Raw genomic sequence first — 21977 nt, 5'->3', positions numbered from 1 at the left:
GTGGGAAACTGTAAAACAGTAACCCCCAAATGAAACCTGAATTTCATTAAAAAAAAAAAACCCTCTACATTTCTATAAATGTCATATATAGTGCTTAATTTCTTTTCCTCTTTTTCTTCCTTAAGGGCAGGGAGTCCCAAATATATCAAGTGTGTATATGTAAAATCAACAAACCTTAACTCATGGACAGTTTTTTCTGAGGGGGGGGGTGATATATAATATTACTAAAATTAGGAACTGCTGTTCATTTTTTTTTCTTGGTGTTTTGAACTTACTATGACTTCTGCTTTTTTCAATGTCCCTCTTAAGAACATACTTACGTGCTTAGGGTATTCACTTACGTGTGTGAAGGCCTTTGTTTCCGGTGGCATTCTTTGGTAATGCTTTCTTTTAGGGCAGAATCAGTGACCTGCCAGCAGATTTCTCATGACATTTTAGAACTGAGACATATCAACAGGAGAGTAATTTTAGGAAGCGGCTCTTCAGTAATTGCTATTCTGTTGCTGTTTTGTTTTTAAATAGACTCGAATTAGGCCATTGGAACCTCCTCCAGAGATTCCAATTTGTTTTGAGTTTATCTCAACTGGCTTTGGTTTTGTGCTGTGACCATTTACATAGTAACTGCCACTCCCTGTGCTGTGTTAGGATTCTGGTACATAGAGATTATGAGGTAAAACATCTTGCACGTTTTTTCTCCGCGACTGTATAGCAGTTAGTGGCCTACCTGCTCGATTTTGGGATGGGGGTGAGAGGTTGGGGGGATTTCTAGCTCTGGTAAGCAAGTTAATTTCATGTTGAACTGCCTCAGCATCATGACTCAAAAGCCTGGTGTGATTTCGCTCTTTGGTAAGGGATACAGGTAACATGTTTTCTGTTAAGAGTTTCTGTCTCAGCTTCATTTTGGGGTAAGCCCTGTGATCACCAGTCTTGGGCATTCTTGAAAACGAGGTTTAGCTTTGTATTTGCAGTATCTAAATGGGAAGCATAAAACTTGCCATTGGTCTATCCTGAGTGACTTTTCTTTCCAGCTAATTATTTGAAGCCACTGAGTATTCTGTGTGCTTCCTTATTTCACTTACTTTGCCTTTTCCCCAGTTTTGCACAGAAAGGCAACAGAATGAAGCAATAGCTAGCTAATTTCAATGAAGTGCGGGGTGTGCAGTCCCCTGCCTATTACGGGAGAATCTCAGAAAATGGAACGTTCCACCCTGGGGAGATTTTGCTTCTCTGAGATGGCAAGAGGCAACCATTTTGTTAGGCTGACACATTATTCAGTTAACGAACCAATGAGTGCAAATCCTGGAAAAGTTGCCTATTTGTTCAAATTATATAGCTGCTTTAGTTTACTGCAACATTTGTCGAGCTAATGGAGCTGATGCGCAGGCCCAGCTCATTCATATGTGCATGCCAGTTGTTTTATGCCGTGTCAGAGAAGAAACGCTTTTATTTAATAGGGTCTAATTCAGAAGCCAAGGCCTACAAAGGGTCAGCATCTTAAGCCCTGGAGGGTTCAAGGCAGCTTTTCCCCCGGGCTCACTACTCTTGTATCTTTTTCCGCACAGAGTGAAATTCAGTTGACTTGAGGTCACACACACTTGCAAGAGGTTGAGTCACGTAAAATCCATCTTTCCTCTGGTGTTTCATTTCTGTTCAGTGGACATTGAAAATTTGGGATCATCTATCACAAAGCTTGTCCTTTCCAAGTGTTCACACGCTATGCTAGGAAGGTCTGAAAACATTTTAAAGAGCCTTTCTAAGTTTCCGGGAGCATTTTAGACCGTCCTGAAAAAGGTGTGTGATACTGTTTATTCCATTAATTCAGTGCCTGGTTGTAGAGGTGTTTTCCTGAGCCAAGCAGAGGGATACCGTGACCACCCTGGCCGCAGCCTCTTCCTTCAAGGGGCTTACAGTCTAGTGGCAAATACACTGGGAGTTGAGAAAGATGTTTCCTTTCATGTGCAGTTGCTTGAAGATTCTATTTAACTGTGGACAAGTAGCACGGAGTGGCTTTTACTATTCTGTATTCACGGAACACATTATATCTGCTCAGTGTCTTATAGTAATTTGTTAATGATCTCCTTTGAAGAGCTATTTAGCTGTAATGTATATAGTAATATGGTAGTGTGCATCTTCCTATTTTTAAAACTATCATGGGTAATTGATCTTGAAAAAATAGCTCTGTTTTCTTCTGATGTGGAAATGGGGTTTATTCTGTAATTTCCCCAACTCCAGTCAGCGAGTGAGTGGTGGGTGACTTGAAAGATTCCCCTCCGTTTGGGTTGGAGGGTATTCTATGCCTGCAAGCCCAACTCTGAACTGAAAAGTTAAGGTTGAAAGAAGGAACAGCCTTCAGGAAGAAAGCACTCTTTATCGTCGATTTCTGTGCATTTCTATGCATAGAACAGTGGTGGTGGTCTTGCTTCTTTTTCTCTATGCGACACTTTCCAAATGTAATTTGTTTTGACCTTTCAGTTACTACTTCATTCTCGGTCAAAGTTAATTTGTGCCAGCGACTTGAAGATGTAAGTGTGGTGTGTGATCGGCAATTCTTAGAAATAGACGTTCCAGTGCAGTCAATTTGGGACTCAGAATATGCCCAAGTCAAGCGTTGTGAAAGGCTTTGCATCGAGAGCCCAGTCGATGTCTTTGAGGTACAGGCAGTCCCAGCTTTTAGAAGCGATGTGTTCTCAGAGACAGCCTCTTAAAAACACCTCCTCGGTACACTGAATCGGGTTTTGCCAAACATCTGTGTCGACGGGGACAGACACTGTTGGATCAGATGTCACAGCTCAAAGAAGGGACGCTTCCGTCTTTATCGTGGCAAGCAGAGTAAGAGATGCCACGGAGTAGAGAGGGCACCCGGGGTCCCTGCAACCCCGACAAGCGAGAGAGAAGTTTAAATTCCATGCAGTAGTGATATGACATCTACCATTTGCCGGGAGCTCGCCCTCTGCCAGGCAGTTTGCATCGTGAGTGCATCTGTTCCCCACAACGGTCCTATCAGGTCGTTAGCATCAGCTCCGTTTTCCCAAAGGAGCAGGTGCTCAGGGAGGTTTAGGAACTCAGTTCAGGTGACAGCTGAATGTGGCCGGGGCAGGTGCAGGATTCAAGCCCAAGTTTCCCAGAATCTGGGTCCTTTCCACCTTGCTATGCTGTCTCACCAGAAAGAATAGCGAACACCCCCCACGTCTCATTTTGCAGGGAATGGATGAAATTGCGAAACTTTTTTTTTTTTTTGGTTGGGGAAAAATCATTCTGCGTGCCGATTCGATCAGCTGCCAGGGTGGCATTGGGAAAGTCAGGACCGACCTCACAGACTGATCGAGACCAGCTATTCCTCTGGGACCTGCGAAAACGGTAATTACGACTAAGTGAATAAGCAGTTTCTGCCTTTTTCCCAGGAGGAGCTCAGGGGTTAAATGCCTGTTCTGTTTAATAGGAGAAGGGCAATCTCGCTGCTGTTAATGAGAAATTGTATAATAATAGACCGCCTCACCCCCTGGCCACCCAACAGGATTTCTCTCTTTTATCATTTAGAAAAAAAGGGCAGCTCAGGCTGCTTACCTCCCACCTGCCCCCCACCCCCAATTTTCCATATCTGAGAAAAGGGTAAAAGGGACAAAACAATATTTTTGGCTTTATTTGCAGTAAAAATCACTTTCTCATTCAAATAATCTTTCTCTGTTAATAAAACTGTGTATTTGAAGATGGCTGTAGGTGAGAATGCATTCTGTGTGCCTGATGGCCTGTCCTTAGTCTCTGGACTTGAGTGGTGGGGAAATGGAAATGATGTACTTGGCAACTTTTGCCTTCTGGTTGTTGAATCATTTGTCAGCTAAGTCATTTGCATGCTAATGAGGTTGTTCTGGACCGCCTCTGCTTCTCCTCTTTTTCACTTCTTTATCCTTCTCTGTTTTTATCACTGATTAGAAGTTAGAACCCCTGGGCCTTTTGGGACTGCTGTATGGGTCTGAAATGCAGCAGGCTCCCCATATCCTGAAAATATTTCTCCTGATTTTGGAAGTCTTCTTTTGGGTCACCTGTGCTTTGGCTTCAGTGTGAAGCAGAAGCACATTGTAGTACTTTATAGGACCATAAGGAAAAAGCCCCTTAGAGAATACAGTGAAAATAGTGTTGCAGCTCATATATTTTGTGACTGATTGTTTGTAAGAGTCAGCTTTGACCCAGCCTTGGACTCGTACTCTTTTGCTCTCATTTCCTTCTTCCAGGGTTTCAGGAGCAGGAAAAAGTGATTCTATGAAAGTAGCCCTTATGAAAGTAGCCCGGCCAGACCTTTATCCTTAGTGAACTTGAAGGCCAGTTGTCATCACTGGCCCCTCATTTTCCTGTGCCCTCCCTCCTACCTGCCGTACTGTATTAAAAGAGAAAGTTCTAGACTAGGAAGTATGACCCTGATTCCACTGGCAATTTGCCATGGGCCGTTGGTAAGTCACTTAAATTCAGTTCAGTATTAAATTCAGTGTATTCAGTTTCCCCATCTGTACAATATGATATCTATTCCTTTTTGATCACAGAATGTCCGAATAAAAATCTGTCTCTTGAGAGCATTTTCTATCCATACATTTGTGAGCAGGAGAGAACATTCATTTCAAACACAGAAAACTCAAGAGAAAAAAGATCGGAAGCAGTGTGAAAAGATAATTTTACTTTAATTTACACCATAGGTGGTGGTGGTTGTGATTTGTATGCAGTATGAGACATAACACCTTAAAAAAAGTACAAAACAGTAGGAGATAAAAGCAGTATTGCACGGAGACCCTTGTGCCACGTGCTCAGAGGGGGCGGGCTCAGGAGGCAGGACTTCTGAAAAGTTAGAATGTTGACCCCTAGACCCATAAGTAGGTGAATTTCCCAGATTTCTCCTCAGTGTTCTTCCTCTAGCTGTTTGTTGTAATACTGTTTGTCTAGAACCTTCTGCATGTGGTGCTTTGCGTGGTTCTTTTCCTTTCTTTCCTCCTTCCTCCCTTTTTTCTTCCCTCCTTCTTTCCCTCCCTTTTTCCCTCCCTTTACTTCCTTCCATCCATCCATCCATCATCCAGTAGGCTCTGGGCTATATTGGCCTCAGTACCTAAGAGTTCACAAGCGTGCCACTTTTAAATATAGATAACTAAGCAATTAAGAGAGTTGACATCCTCAAAAGGTCTTTGCTTCAGTAAAATGCACCAAAAATCATAATCTAAAAGCAACTGGCTTCAGCGTATTAGGCATAAGGTGATGCACTCTAGTCTTCCTCAGACATTCAAAGATCGCATCTTAATAACATAGCATTGTCATATCTCATGTTTGAAAAGATCTTGGAGGGCATCCAGTCTAGTCCTGCATTGGGTGGGCGACCTCCCTCTCTAGCATCCAGCCAGGGTCATCTTTGGGGAGCATCTCTGGAAGCTCCGTGGTGTTGGAAAGCTCTCTTTGTAATTCATTCTGCGCACAGGTCTCTTGCTCTCCTTTTGTGGGCTTGCAAAACAAGTTTAATCCCGCCCCAAAGTAATGCATCTTCAGACATTTGAAGGCAGCTACCCCAGCCCAGAGTGGCTGCTATGGGGAAGTTGTCCCCCGTTCCTTTAGTGGTTCCTCATATCATGCTGAAGTCTGCCCATTGCTCTGTAATCCACGCTCATCAGTCTGAACATTACCTAGCTGAGTAAGAATATTAAAATTGATGAAGACTAAAAAGATATCTGCAGAGTTACTGTAATGAATTTAGTGATGGCAAAACTGTTAAATCCAAAATCAAGTGTATGGTCAAGTCTTTTTAAAAGTTCCATTATAGGGAGAACCTTTTTGGTTCCTTGAATGATTTTAAAATTCATTATACCGGTTTGATTAGGGGATTGTTTCCATTAGTCAAAGTTTGGAAGTTAGGCATGGGTTACATGTGTTTTGTGACAGTGACTGCCCTTTGCCAAGTGCAAAGTGAGTGCTAGGCACTGTGTATTTCTTAGATAATCATGGGCTAAACTATTTCAGGAAGAAAACGAGCTTCAATTAAGTTGAAAAGATCATCTTCTGAGGGTTAGAGAGCGTATGTTTCATATATTCCAAAACTTACAACTCTAGTAGCTGTGGGAAGCAGCAAGTTTCTTCATTTGCAGCAAGAAAACTTTCTTGATTAACACCTCCTTGATATTTGTATTTTGTGTCATTAAGTCAGTCCGTTGCTCTTTATTATCTAGAAAGGTAACTGGTTATATTTTCAGGTCATTTGTTCTAAATTTTCTATATCTGTATTGCTTTCAATAAGGATTTAAGTTAAAAATGAACTGAGATGGGAAGGCATTTACACAGCTGTTAAATACTGCAGGCTTTCATTTTGCATCATGAAAATGTTTAAGGCTTTGATGACATTTTCGATGTATCTTCTTTGAAAAGTACAAGGCTTTTGCTGTTGGGTGTAAGGGTGGGGGGTGTCTATACCCCATGTAGAAATGGAACTAACCCTAATAGAAAAGGTCAAGGGACTTTCATATTCATCTTTTTTTTTTAACATCTTTATTGGAGTGTAATTGCTTTACAGTGGTGTGTTAGTTTCTGCTGTATAACGAAGTGAATCAGCTATACATATACATATATCCCCATATCTCTTCCCTCTTGCATCTCCCTCCCACCTTCCCTATCCCACCCCTCTAGGTGGTCACAAAGCACCGAGCTGATCTCCCTGTGCTATGCCGCTGCTTCCCGCTAGCTAGCTATTTTACATTTGGTAGTGTATCATATTCATCTTTAAAAGGCCCTGCTTTTTTCACCTACATGTACTGTTTCTTTTCTCATAACGACACCCTAACTGGGACAGGGATTATGCAATAATCACCACAACATTAAGCGTAGAGTAGAGTGTAAAGTTTTCCTGCTCTCTTTTTGTGTTCCATTTTGGAACCGCTCCTTCTGTTTTGTTTCCAGTGGCTGTGGAGGAAAATTTATTATTTTATGCAAAACATCCCAAGTAGAATTGGGCTAGGAGGGGAAGGTGTTCTCTGCACAATAGTAGTTTCTAAGCAAGGGATGAGAGGATGCTTATGTTAATAACCCCCACCCCCGCCCCCGCCCCCGCCCCCGCCCCCGCCCCTCCAAAGAAAAAACTGTAAGAGTTTTGTGTTCAGGGATTTCTTAGGGTTTAATCATTTGGTTTCTTTTCTTTCTTTCTTTTTTTTTTAATTCCACGTGGAAAATCAGCCAGCCTCTTTATGTTTGTGTCCTTTAAATAAAGTGCCCTGCTTGAGAGGGGATTGGTATTTCAAATTAATTATTTTTTTACAATTCAGGTTACTCTAAGAGAAGCTTATTCTCTCTGGCCATGTCTTGCTGGAACAGTTTGATGAACTAGAGGCTGGGCGCTCCTTCCTGTAAGATCAGAATTTGAAGTTAAACATTATGGCCTGTGGGTGTCTCACAAGTCTCTGGTATAGGATAGCTGGTGGCAGGACAGTAGAAAAAGCCAGACTCCAGTTTTGAAGGGCCTCAGTGGTTCTAACCTGATAACATTCTTTCCCTGCTCTTAAGAAACAGTCTCCAGACCTGGGGTGTGAACTGGATCAGTATTAAAATGATCATGATGGGAGATCTACTTGCTGGGCTTAACAGTTAGGTCTGACTGTGTTAACTTGTTAAACCCAATGACATCTGATGGTCATCTGTTTCATATTTATGCAAGAGATTTGAATTCAGAGCACAAAAAACCCCACTAATACTTGTATATAGCGCCTTGTAGTTTTACACGTATTGACTCTTTCTTGTTAGTTTTTACAGTTATTCTCTGTAGTTGGTAGACATTTGAAAAAGAGAAAAGAAAATTACTCCAGACATGTCCATGTGGAGACAATGAGAGGGGTATTTTGTCTGTTTGGGGGAAAGCTGGTACTCTCCTCGGACACCAGTGTCTTTCCTGTGGTCCTGGGGGCTTCCCCCTGCCCTTCAGACTCAGAAACTGGATTCTGTCATGGCACTGAGTCTCTCTCTGCCTCTTACTGTGAAGTTCACATCCATCAGCTGAGTCGGCCCAACTAACGCCTTCTCTTCTCTTCTCTTCTTCGAGCCCGGTGGTTCTTATTTAAAGACCCCTTTGAGAATCCGATGAGGTAGAGGCTCCCACCCCTCAAAGTGCACTGACTCACATGGTCGATTTACCTGAAAAGCCAGGCTGTAGGTGGAGTGTCCGATTTGCTGCTTTACACTCAGCACTCATTCTCAGGAGCCTTGTGCCTGAAGTCCCCATGACCGGAGAGTTCTCCCCGGCAGGCGGCCCTCGTGGAAGTGACGCTGTCCTCAGAAGGTGACACAGGTGGCTCAGGCCTGTGGCTGGAGGGGTCAGAAGGCCTAGCCCCCTGGCTCGGCAGCTGCAGTAGCTGGGACCAGGTCATTTCTCCAGGGGGTGGCTTTACCCTGGATGTGGAATCCTGGAATTCCCTGACAGTGAGAGGCCCCTGTCCACATATTCATGTTTCCTGCTCTAACTGGTGCCAGGCCCCCACTGGATTCGATCCTAATTTATATTTAGGATATAAATTCCTGTGACACATTGTATGGAGATAGAGAACGTCCAGCATCTCAAATGACTGAAGCCACAGCTTGTTAGCCGAGGAGCCTTTGGCATTTCTCTGCCCTTTGTGTTATGTGTTGATTTAAAATTTTCATTCTCCGAGAGCAAGCTTTTTCCCTTATTTTCAGATTCTTGGAAACGGCTCCACAATACTCATCATCCCCATTTTAGGAGGAAGTTCAGGTTCAGAGAGAAGCTAAATTGCTCAGGATCACCTTGATAGCAAACGGCACAGTTGAGCCTCAGTTCAAATTCTGTGCATTTTAATAGACAACCTCAGACTGCCTTCCGCCACATGAATCTTCTAAACAAAGAAGTTTCTTGGATTTGGGTAGCGGAACATTGTCAATTTCAGATGCTAGTAACACAGTTTGAGATGCATTGTCTTCGTTCAGTTGGGTGATCTACTGCAGGGATCTGATGAGGTGATCCAGTAGCTTACATATATTGATACTTTCATTATTTTCCTACCTCAGACACACTTTTGTAATTTCAGTTGCACCCTTATTTCAAAAGCAAAATTAAAATTCACGTCTCTCCCTGTCTGTAGGTAAATGGGGATCTTTGGCTTGAACATACTTGTCAGTTACTCTAGATGCATTAAGGATTTTTTTATGTTACATTTATTAATCTTGTTAGTGGTACCTTCTAAATTGTGGTAGAAAATAAAAGAAGCAGGTTGCCTATTAAACCTTCATACAGAAAGGTCGTTGAGCTCACATTGGGATGGGGTTCTGTTTGTCAGAGACACTTTAGTGACCCAATCCACAACTCAACTTCTTCACCTGCTCTCCCCGAAAAAGAAATTCCCCAGGTAAACGCCTTATTGATCACTGTTGGCAGTGAAAATGGAGCACCAACTCTGTCTCTGGAAAGCGGCAATGAAAAAGGTAAAGAATTAAGCATTTATCTTACCTTTCAGTACGAACTACATTTTAAGGTAACCAGAACTCCCTAGTTGGTCATGGGAGAGTCATCTTTACAGAAGAATAGCAGCAAATCAGAAGGAATGATGGAATTAGAAAAAGAAATCATCGTTTTGCAACGTTTACTGAAAGTATTGATTTAGGCAAAGATCATCGGTGTATGAAACCACTAAATGAAAGGTAGATGGGGGAATTTTAAATGGAGAGGTCAGACTCTCACCATCTGAATTTTCACATCACTAACGTTGGGGCTCAGGACAGGCCGACCCCAAAATAGGCCAAAGTGGTGTACTGATTATTTTGAATTAAGGTTACTTAAGAAACAACCAATGGAAGAAGAACACTTTGACCCTCCTTTGTCTCCAGAAAGCAGGAAATAAATCTCCCATGTGAAAGGTACCCTCCCCGCCCCAGGAGGTAGAGAGACATCCTTATCACCAGAGATGGCAAATTCTGGCCAGCGAAAAGGCTGTGTAAACAGACCTTGTTATTACTTCTTCACTAATTTATGACCCCAAGCCCAAATGTCTTTGTCTTGTCAGTTCTTCACAGATTTATTGTTTCTTTGTCTAAGAAGTATAAAAGCCACCTGCTTTGGTCCTTTCTTTAGGTCCTATTTCTGTGAGACTTCTGTACCTATGAATTAAATTTGTTCTTTTCTCCTGTTACTCTGTCTTATGTCCATTTAATTATTAGACCGGCCTAAGGAACTCAAGAAGGGGAGGGGGGAACTTCCCCCTCCCCAACGCTGAGGAGAAATAAATGCGTCTCCTTGTATGAGGCAATATGAAGATTATGTAGTGAGTATTCCTGCCCCCAAAGGTGGACTTGCACGGACTCAAGCTCAGAGCTGACTTTCAGCTCACAGGACACACGGAGGTAGAAGAACAGATTGAGTGACCTTACGAGGAAGCAAACGGGCAAATCCAGAATGGGGGCTGTCCTCCAGGACTGCGGTCCTGGTGTCCTCAGTAAGTCACTGGCATGAAGATAAAAAGTGGGTGGTGGGGATGGACGGGTGCTCGAGAGTAAAACAGATTTCAGAGATATAATCATCAAATGAATGTGTGGATCTTGATTTGATCTTGATTCAAACCCAACTATATGAAAGACACCTCTGAGAGAATCCTGGAAATTTGGTTTAGGTAATGGGTATTAGATCTTCAGGATTTATTGTTACTTCCAGGGTGGGGTTGGGAAGTGATGACGGATCATGCTTATTGGAAGGAAAATGTCCATAGTTTTTAGAAATGCAGATAGAAGTAGTAAAGGTAAAACAACGTGTAGTCTGAGATTTGCTTTAAAATGCTTTAAAAAAACGGAGGAAAAGTGAAGGGGAGGATGAACGTAGCAGACTGAAATCTTGATAACTGTTCCTGAGGTGTTGATTGACGGGTTATGGGCATTCATTCTACCATTCTCTACTTTTTGCATGGTTTTTTATTGGCAGTACGCGGGCCTCTCACTGTCGTGGCCTCTCCCGTTGCGGAGCGCAGGCTCCGGACGCGCAGGCTCAGCGGCCATGGCTCACGGGCCCAGCCGCTTCGCGGCATGTGGGATCTTCCTGGACCTGGGCACGAACCCGTGTCCCCTGCATCGGCAGGCGGACTCTCAACCACTGTGCCACCAGGGAAGCCCTACTTTTTGCATGTTTGAAAAATTTTACAAGAATTTTTAAAACCAGTAGAGAAGATCGCTTTGTGTGAGGATCAAGGCTATTTTCGGGTAGGGCTGACGATAACCTCGTTGTTGTCCCAATGTCACATGTAACCAGCACTGGTGACTTAGGATATAAATTCCTGTGACACATCTTATGGAGATACAGAACGTCCAACATCTCAAATAACTGAAGGAAGGCTGATGTGCTTTTTGGAAACTGCATTAGATGACTGAAAGAGAGCCTCTGTGACACTGATTGCAAAGATATGGATAGAGTTGTAATAAATGCATTTGCAACCAGAGTTCTGACTCATCCAAGTCGTGTGGACAGATTTACAACCTTTTGACTGGAAGACTTCTCATCGAAGGATGAGAAAAAAAAAAAAGATGGAAAAAGATTATCCAAGGGAGAAAGCATATTAAGACGTGAAACTTTAGAAAACTGTATCCATTTACTCACTGAGTGTGGAAGACTTCACTGAACCTCATTCAGTCATGAATATCTATTAAATCATAGCTCTGATGTTTACATTTAGCATGCTATTTAAGATGATCTACCCTGTAAGCATACTTTCCGTGCCTAATGAGACTCTGCAATGTAATTCTCTCTCACTGAGGTTACTTTAACAACTTTCTATTTTTAAATTATGTGACTATTAACTTGTCAAAACATTTCAAAATTATTTATTTATTTATTTATTTATTTTTGCGGTACACGGGCCTCTCACTGCCGTGGCCCCTCCCGTTGCGGAGCACAGGCTGCGGATGCGCAGGCCCAGCGGCCATGGCCCACGGGCCCAGCCGCTCTGCGGCATGTGGGATCTTCCCGGACCGGGGCACGAACCCGTGTCCCCTGCATCGGCAGGCGGACTCCCAACCACTGCGCCACCAGGGAAGCCCTCAAAATAATTTCTTTAAAAGAAGTGTTTTCTAATGTGTTGCTCTAAACCAGACCTCACCAACAAATTACCAATAAGACTGGTATGAAGAAAAACAAAACTTTAAGAGAAGTCAAAACAAATCTGGATAAATGGGAGAGTTACAAGATATTTCTAGACAGGAAGACTCAGTATTGAAAAGATGTCAGTTCTCTTCAAATTAACCTATCCCAATCAGAATCCACGTGAGAATTTTAAAGAATGTGATAAGCTGATCCTCATTCATCTAGAAGAGAAAAAAGGGCAAAAATAACCAATAAAATTTTGAAAAAGTTAAACAGCAGGGGTCTGCCCTACCGATTATAAAACATTGCTATAGGAATTAAAACAGTGTGGTCTTGTTACAGGCACAGACACATAAGTCTTGTTTCAGGCACATAAGTGGCAGAGCATGCAAAAATCTCCTGTGTATGCGTATTTATATTCATCTATATAGTAAAATTGGAATCTGGCTTATGAGCAAAGGTAGCATTTTGAGCCTGTTGGGGAAGGGATTGTGCATGATAGCTGGCCATCAGGTAAAGTCATAACCCCTCCACATTGTAAAAAAATAAATTCCTGAGCTCTGATGAGATGATCATCAAAATATTAAAAATAGAAAAACATGAGAGAATATATTTTTGTTACTCTAGGATATAAAGGGCTGTCCCAGGTGAACCCCAAACCTGGAAACCATAAAGGAGAAAATGAATGAATACGTGACACAGATGAAGAGTTCTTGTGTGATGAGTGGTATCACGTACCAAATTAAAAGATGAGTAGTTGAAAAATTCCACTGGATGATCTTATACGGAGCAAGTTTTACTTTGTAACTCTGTTTGCCTAGAGAGTGCTTGTTCTCTGAGGTTCTGGCCTGGTTCACATTGTCTTAGGGAAGAACTGTGGGAGGGAGACAAGGAAGCTCAGCAACTGTATCCAAGTCAGCATTTTTGCCAGTTGTAGAAACAAAATGTCATCTGTCAGTCCTTGGAAAGGAAGTGTTTGCTTTATATATTTATTTATTTATTGGCCACACTGCAAGGCACGTGGGATCTTAGTTCCCCGACCAGGGATCGAACCCGAGCCCCCTGCAGTAGAAGCGCAGAGTCTTTACCACTGGACCGCCAAGGAAGTCCTGAAGTGTTTGCTTTTAAAAAAAAAAAGCCATGAAAAGCTGGACATTAATCTCAAGGGTGGTAATTTAGGTATTCTCGCGTAGTTAGAAAAATAAGTGAGTCCAAAAGTGGAGGCTGTATGTTGTCTGGCAGTTTTCTCTGTGTGTGTTTCTTTTTAACCTGCTGCCGTCCTTTGTCCGTTTCCTTCAATTATTCGGTGCAGGCTGGCGTGGCTTATCAGATGCTGCACGAGTGGTCCCGTTGCTTTCTCTGTCACCTCATCTTTGCCAGGGGCCCCTTGGCATCTGGAGTTCAGCTGTGTTGCACTAGACTCTGTAGGCCCCTGTGATTGCCCCTGTTGACACGTACCTGTGACACTGCGTTGGGACTCCCTGCTTACTCCACTGTCACCCCGCTAGACATGGCAGAGACCATGGGCAGGGACCGGGTGGACCCACTGTGTATTCTGAGTGTCATGCACAGTGCCTGGCTCGTGGAAAGGAGACACTTCCTATCTTGGATGAACGAGTGATTAAGTGAACAGGCGATGGATACGGAGGTGTGTATGTTTACAGTACACTGTGGGAAATGATACAGTGGTGCCGTCTGACACGCAGTGGAAACCAAAGTAAGAGGACTTGCCTCTGTAGGGGTTGGCGAAGGCCAGTGACCCTGACCTGGATCCTGGAGGCTGAGCAGGTTTTCACGTGAGGAGAGGCATTAGTGGGAATGGCTTTTACAGAATTACAGAGCAGTGAAGAAATCCTGCGTGGCTACCGTGTGAGGACAGAGGGAAGATATGGTTGATGAGGTAGCCTGGGGCCTCTTTGGAAATGCTCCCCATAATGTGCCAGGGAGTTTGGACATTGGGCAAAATGTGAGGCCCTTGGGATCTTTTTTTAAAAACTTATTTTATTGACTTAAATCAATAAAATTTATTTTATTGATTTACAGTGTTGTGCTAATTTCTGCTGTACAGAAAAGTGATTCAGTTATACATATATATGCATTCTTTTTCATATTCTTTTCCATTATGGTTCATCGCAGTATATTGAGTCTAGTTCCCTGTGCTATACAGTAGGACCTTGTTGTTTATCCATTCTCTATATAATAGCTTGCATCTGCTAATCCCAAACTCCCAGTCCATCCTTCCCCCTCTCCCCTTCCCCCTTGGCAACCACAAGTCTGTTCTCTATGACTATGAGTCTGTTTCTGTTTTGTAGATAAGTTCATTTGTGTCATATTTTAGATTGCACATGTAAGTGGTATCATACGGTATTTGCCTTTCTCTGTCTGACTTACTTCTCTTAGTATGATAATCTCTAGGTCCTTCCATGTTTCTGCAAATGGCATTGTTTCATTCTTTTTTATGGCTGAGTGATATTCCATTGTGTATATATATATATATATATATATATATATATACCACATCTTCTTTACCCATTCACCTTTTGATGGAAACTTAGGTTGTTTCCATGCCTTGGCTATTGTAAATAGTGCTGCTATGCCTTGGGATCTTTTAAATGAGAGAATTCCATGAAAAATGGCTCTTAGGAACAAGGAGGATGCTCCCGGCCCTCCTACGGACTCTCCTTGGCTCCAGTTTTCCCATCCTCTGATGCTTATTCCACACAGACAGCAAGGTAGCCATCAAATGAAGCTGCTTCTCTATTGTTGCTGATGCAAACGTATTTTGAGAGAAAGATAAATGGATTCAAAAATGATTATTGTAACCAATTTGAAGGGACGGTTTAGATCACAAAGTTTTAGTAACTCTGATTAGGTAAACTTGATGAACCCATAACTTTGTTCATCCTTCATACTGTATCTGTTCGGGGTAACTTTTGTATTGATGGTGTGGTTCTTTTTTTTTTTTTTGGCCAGTGAAGTTCAATTATATTTAGTGTCACTTTAATATTAGGTAATATATTGCAAAAGAAAAGGCATTAAAACAGGATGTGGATTGTCAAAATATTGGAGGAAAAAACACAAAGGAATTCACATTTAGCTTAATTGGGCTGTGGTCTCCTGAATATAGATCGTCTCACGTGCTGTTGTTTAATGCTATGCAAATTGCATACAAGACTTTTCTGCCAAAGATCTGGTGAACCGAGGAACCTTGGGAAGAGCTGACAGTATGAAAACTCCTTTTGGGGGAGTTGAATCTTGGTATGATTGCTTAGTTATCCTATGTTTAAAAAAAGCCTGCCTTTTGGGTTTCTTGACGGTCGTAACGATAACAGCTCTTATTTAGGCAGGGCTTCTAACAAAGCCATCTTGCTTAATCTTCACAACTACCTTATGTGTGACTAGTTTTTTTAGGTGATGTGTCACATATTACTTGAAATATTTGTTTAGACGCATTTTACTTTGGACATCAGAATAGAACAGAATTCAACTTCACATAGAATATAGAGACTTTTAATAATGGGAGGTATCCACAGTCATCCTTTGGCCAGTAGAGAGCAGATATCTGCTCTTTAAACTACTTTAGTAGTAGAAAAATTTTTTAAATTATGATACAATATTTATTATACTTACCTTGCATTTATGTAGCAGAACCCCAGTAGGTCATGACAGGTGGGGTTGGTATATCACCAACCAGTTGGTATTAAATAAAAAAAAAACCATTATGCCCCCAATCGGTATAGTATTATACATAGTAAGTATATATGCTTATTTTGATGAGGTATGTAAAGTAATGGTCCAGGAATCTGGAGGCCATATTTTGATTTTTTTAAACTTTCTGTAATGAAAATTTCAAACATGTACAGGAGAGAATCATACAATAAATTTGTTGCCACCACTCAGCTTTATCAATAATCAACACGTAACCAGTCTTGTTTCATCCATACATTGTTTCCTTTAGGTTATTTTGAAGCATACCTAGACATGGTATATATCATTTCATCTGTAAATATTTCTGTATTTCTAAAAGATAAGAGCTCCTAAAATACCCAACATAAGCATAACACATTGCTACTGCTAAAAAAGTGATACTTGCTTAATATCATAAAATATTCAATCTGTATTCACATTTCTTCAGTTTTTTTACAAGAAATTTTTTTTACTTGAATTGAGTTTTAAATAAGGTTCGTATGTTACACCTGATTGTTATTTCTTTCAATAACATATAGTTCTTTTTTGAACTATAGGTTCCCTATCATTTTCCCTCTTGAAATTTTTTGTTGAAGAAACTGGGTCATCTGTGTGTAGAGTTTCCCACACCCAGGATTTTGCTGATTGCATCCTTGTGGTATGATGATGATAATAATATCTCCAGCTTTATTGATGTAATTCATGTAAAATAAATTACACATATTTCAAGACTGCCCCCAGATGCCAGCTGCAATATGTGTCTAAGGTCTACCTGCATTTCTGCCTAACTGACTACACATTTTGGGCTTCCCATGACCTTCTTAGGTTTGAGATTTCACTAGAACAACTCACAGAACTCAGGAAAGTCCTACGCCTATGATTATTTTTACTGTAAAGGGTACATCTCAGGAACTGCAAAGTGGTTGTTACGTAGGGCAAGGTCTCATGGGAAGAAGTGGAGTACAGAGCTTCCACACCCTCTCCAGGAGTGCCACCCTCCCAGCACATTGACGGGTTCATCAACCTGGAAGCTCTCCAGACCTCATCGTTCTAGAGTTCGTATTCAAGTTTCATTACACAGGCCCCATTGATTAAATCATTGGCTGTTAGTAACTGAACTGAGTCTCTAGCCTCCTGGAAATCAAGTGGTAGGGCTGAAAGTTCCAATCGTCTAATCACATGATTGGTTCCTCTGGCAATCACTCCTATCCTGAAGTTATCTAGGGTCACCTCATTAGCATAAACTCAGGTATGGGTGAAAAGGGCTCCTTATGAATAAGACATTCCTGTCACTCAGGAAATTCCACCGGTTTTAGGAGCTCTGTGCCAAGAAGCAGGACAGAGACCGAATATCAATACATATATTTTTAATTTTACTGTATATATCATTTCCAAAAGTTTGCTCTTGCCTCTTTGTTATCAAACAATATGTACTCTTTTTTTTTAATTTTTTAAATCTGGCTCCTTTTACCCAGAATAATTTTTTTGAGATCCACCCATGTTATATCAGTAATGTATTCCTTTTCATTTTTAATATTATTATATTATATGGATATCCACTCATTTTTATCCATTTGTTCACCTATTGGGGGCACTTGGGTTGTTTCCAGTTTTTGATCATCACGAGTGAAGCTGCTGAGAACATTCATGTACAGTCTTTGTATGGGTGTATGCTTTCATTTCCCTGGGGTAAATACCTAGAAGTGGAAATGATGGGATTTTATAGTGGTTTGTGTTTAACTTATTACGAAACTGCCCAGTTGTTTTCCAAAGTGTTTGTTTCGTTTTACATTCCCCCTTGCAGTGTATGAGGATTCTGGTTATTCCACGTCTTCGCCAATGTGTGATAAGGTCAGTCTTTTCAAATTTTAGCTACTCTAATAGGAGTGTAGTAATATCTCATTGTGATTTTAATTTGCCTTTTCCTAATGACTAATGTTGTTGAGAATCTCTTCATATGCTTCTTTGCCATCCACATATCTTCTTTGGTGAAGTGTCTGTATGCATCATTTGCCCATTTTTTTAAGAGGGTTTTTTGTTTTGTTATTCTTGAGCTTTGAAAATCCTTTATATATGCTGAATACAATTCCTCAATCAGATATATGATTTGCCAGCATTTCCTCTCAGTCTGTGGCTTGTCTTTTAATTCTCTCCAGTGCTTTTTGAAGAGCAGAATTAAACCAAAATTCAATAACAGAAGGATATCTGGACATCTCCATATATCTGGAAATGAATCAACTCAGTTATAAATAACTTACAGTTCAAGGAAAAAATATCAAGAGAAAGTATACAATAATTTGAATTGAATGAACATGAAAACAGACTATTAATATCTGTGAGGTACAGTTAAATCAATGCCCAGAGGAAATTTTATAACTTTAAATGATTATATTAGAAATGTTTAAATTCAGTGATGTGACTTTTTAAGAAATTAGAAAAGTAGCAAATTAATCCCACATGTAAGTTGTAAGCATTTAAATAACAGAGTGGAAATCAATGAAATATAAAATATATAAATAATAGAAGAACATGAATGAAACAAAAACTAAAGCTCAGTACAGTTGATAAACGTCTGCTTAGATTGAACAAGGGAAAACAAAAGGAAAACACAGTTTAACAGTATAAAGAATGAATGAAGAACTGTCACTAAATCTTATGGACATTAGAAGGGCAATAAAGAAATACGATCAAATTTCAGTAATTTGACAGACTGGATGAATTGGACAAATTCCTTAAAAGATACAAGTTACCAGTACAAGAAGGAATAGAAAATATGAATAGCCCTATATCTATGAAAGAAATGGAATTTGTAATTTAAAACCTTCCCACAAAGAAAATTCCAGGCTCAGATGGCTTCACTGATGAGTTCTGTCAAACATTTGAAGAATTAATACTGTCTTACACCAACTCTTTCAGAAAAATTAAATACAGGAATAATTCTACTCTCATTTTATGAATCATATTATCTTGATACCAAAACCAGAGAAAGCTATTATAAGAAAAGAACAAGACTTCTACACTGAAAGCTATGAAATAGTAATAAGAGAAATTATAGAAGCTTAGATAAATGGAGAAATATGTCATATTTATGCATAGTACACTTAGTATTATTGAGGTTAATTTCCCCCAAGTTGATCTGTAGATTCAACAAAATCCCCATCAGAGCCTCAGCAGGCTTTTTCTGGGAAGAAATTTCCATGTTGATTTACAAAACTTATATACAGTGAACCTAGGATAGCCAAAAAACAAACAAACCCAAAAGGAATAAAACAAAGTTGGAATGCTTAGGTTACTAAACCTCCTGATTTCAAGACTTACTAAGCCTAAAGCAATCAAGATAATACAGTATTTTTGTAAGGGTAGACATATAGATCAATGCAACAGGATAGTCCAGAGATAGACCTACACATATTTAGTGTTGAATCAACAAAGATGCCAAGAAAATTCAATGGAGAAGGGATAGTTTTTTCAACAAATGATACCAGAACGATTAGGTATTATAAGGAGAAAAAGAACCTTGGTTCTTACCTTGCATCGTACACAAAAATAACAAATGGATCCTAGACCTAAACAAAATCTAAACTTTAAAATTTCTAAGGGAAAATATAAGTTAAAATCTTCATGACCTTGGAATGTGAGAGATTTCTTAGCACAGACCGTCTACCAAAGAAATAATCAGCACATTGGAACTCATTAACTAAACACTTGTTCTTTTAGAAGGACTTCATGAAGGAAATGAAGAGGCAAGGTGCAGAGTGGGAGAAAATAGTATTCATTAGGGAAATGCAAATTAAAGTACAAATCAAAATGAAATACTACTACACACCCAACAGAGTGGCTAGAAGTAAAAATGTTGACAACTGAAGTATTGGCAACTGGAGCTATCATATATTGTTGGTGGGAATGTAAACTCCTACACCCAGTTTTGAATATGGTTCAGCAGTTTCTCATAATGTTCAATATAACTCACCATATGACCAACAGTTTCGCTTCTAGATATTTACCCATGAAAAATGGAAATACATGCCCATAAAAGGATGTATACACAGATGTTTAAAGCAGCTTTATTTGTAATAGCCCCAAACTGGAAACAACGCAAATGTCTATCAACAGGTGAACAGAGAAACAAATGGTAGAATACTCATACAATGACATACTGCTTGGCAATAAGAAGGAACTGAATACTTCTGCACACAACAATACGGATGAAGCTTGTTTATGCCGAGGGAAAGAAACCAGACACAAAAGACAACATATTGTATTATTTATATAAAATTCTAGAACTACAGCAAGTCATCTTTATTAACAGAAAGGAGATCAGTAGTTGCTCAGATCTAGAACTTGGGGAGAGTGATTGCAAAGGAGCATCTTTTGGGGTGATAGAAATATTTGATATCTTGATTAGAAGAGTATTATATGTGAAAAACTCATTTAACAGTCCACTTAAATGTGCATTTAATTACATGTAAATTATACCTCAATTAGTTTCAAAAAGTAAAAAAAGAAAAAAAAGGAAGGGATAATGCCAAATTGTTGCCCATCACTGGATGATAGAGATTTAAGTTCTACTTTTCCCATTTGGATAATCGCTTTGGGGGTTCACTTATTGAATAATCCCTCCTTTCCCCATTTTTCTGCTTTGCCACTTCTGTTATGTATCAAGGTTCCATGTATGTGTGGGTCAGTTTATATGCTTTTGTTCCATTTCCTTGGTCAGTTTGTTTATCCTGTCTTAATTACTTTAGCTTCATAATAAGCCCTTTTATCATCATTCTTTTTCTTCAGAAATGTCTCAGCTATTCTTGAGCCTGTGTTGTTTTGCATACACTTCATAGAGAGCTTATCTGGTTCCGTGTTCTATGAAAAATCCTATTGGAATATTGATGGGAATTGTATTGAGTTTATAGATGAATCTGGGTAGACTTTGAGTTTCTGCAGTATTAAATCTTTCCATTCCTAACTGTGGTCTATCTTTCCATGTGTTAAGATCTTCTTTACTGTCTCTCAGTACAGTTTGTAATTTTTCCCTGTAACATTGCTGCACATATTTTGAAAGATTTATTTCAAGGCATTTGATGTTTCTTATTCTGGTGTAAGTGAAATCTTCCTTCTAATTATGTTTTATCGTGGTTTATCATTGATGTATAGAAGTGTGATTTTTTTGAATATTAGTATATCCAGGGAACATTTGCTTTTGCTTTAGAAAGAAACTCATTCATCGATTTAGCAGAATTTGTCGTGTGTGTGTACGCTTTTAATATTTTTGTAAAGTGGTGGTGTTGAGGGAAAGCTTCCCCAAAGTCCTTAAGTTATTTTTCATAGTCAAGTCTCTACATGTAAGCTTGGCCCTGAGTCATGGGAAGAGGGTACTAGCTGGAGCTGTGGTGTTCCCAGCTTTAAATTTAGTCAGCTGTTTATGCAGTCGTGGGTGTCAGTAAGAGGCATCTCTCGTCAAGCCAGTATCCTTCTTTTGGGCATGTTTTTTATTGAGGTATAACTGACAAATGAAATTATTTATATTTAAAGTATACAATGTGATGATGTGATATACACATACATTGTGAAATGAATACCAAAATCAAGTTCATCAAGCCAGTATCCTTGAATGAAGACATCCATGTATCTTCCATTCTAGGGATGGAGGCTGTCATTGTTAAAAACATGTCACTCTTCTCTTTTAGTATCCGGAGTGTGATGCAGAAGTATCTCGAGGAGAGACATGAAATCACTTTCGACAAGATTTTTAATCAGAAAATTGGTAAGCCTGCTTGTTTGTTTGGCAAACTGTAATTCCAGTCGTGGTATCGGGTGGCACCACAATAATGTAGAAATGCAGCCCCTAATGCTGTTACATGCTTTATAGCTCAAGCTGGGGATGAAGGAAATTGCATGTAATTAATAAGATACTAAATGATTACTTATGTCCCTAATAATATCTCTTGTAAGTAAGCTATTGGAAAACAGACTAGTTTGGCTGTAAGTTTTAAGACAGTTTGGGAGGTTCCCCAAATCAAAGGATTGGGTACTTGGAAACCAGAAAGAAGCTCTCTTTGGACCTGCGTCTGAGGTCCTCAGCTTCTCTCACTGATCTTGTACGTTCCATGATCACAGGGGGTTGGCATGTGTCTTCGTAAACCTCACCCCGCTCTTGTGTCTGCTTCCAAAGTGTGGGGCTGGCTTACTCGATCAGTTCTCATGGGTTTATGGG

At 40.2% G+C, this 21977-nt stretch overlaps 1 protein-coding gene across 1 annotated transcript in view; it reads left to right on the top strand.

Annotated features, from left to right (window-relative positions):
• The window catches only part of GRK3 (G protein-coupled receptor kinase 3), a 123006-nt gene that overhangs the window by 1824 nt on the left and 99205 nt on the right, over nucleotides 1-21977 (top strand). The window contains exon 2 of the mRNA XM_082853197.1: nucleotides 21451-21527. Within this exon, the coding sequence (XP_082709323.1) occupies nucleotides 21451-21527 (77 nt within the window). The remainder of the gene's footprint in view (nucleotides 1-21450; nucleotides 21528-21977) is intronic.

The sequence above is a fragment of the Leucopleurus acutus genome (assembly GCF_964270905.1).
Source record: "Leucopleurus acutus genome assembly, chromosome: 13".
NCBI lineage: Eukaryota > Metazoa > Chordata > Mammalia > Artiodactyla > Delphinidae > Leucopleurus > Leucopleurus acutus.
This window is presented reverse-complemented; position numbering and strand designations above follow the sequence as displayed.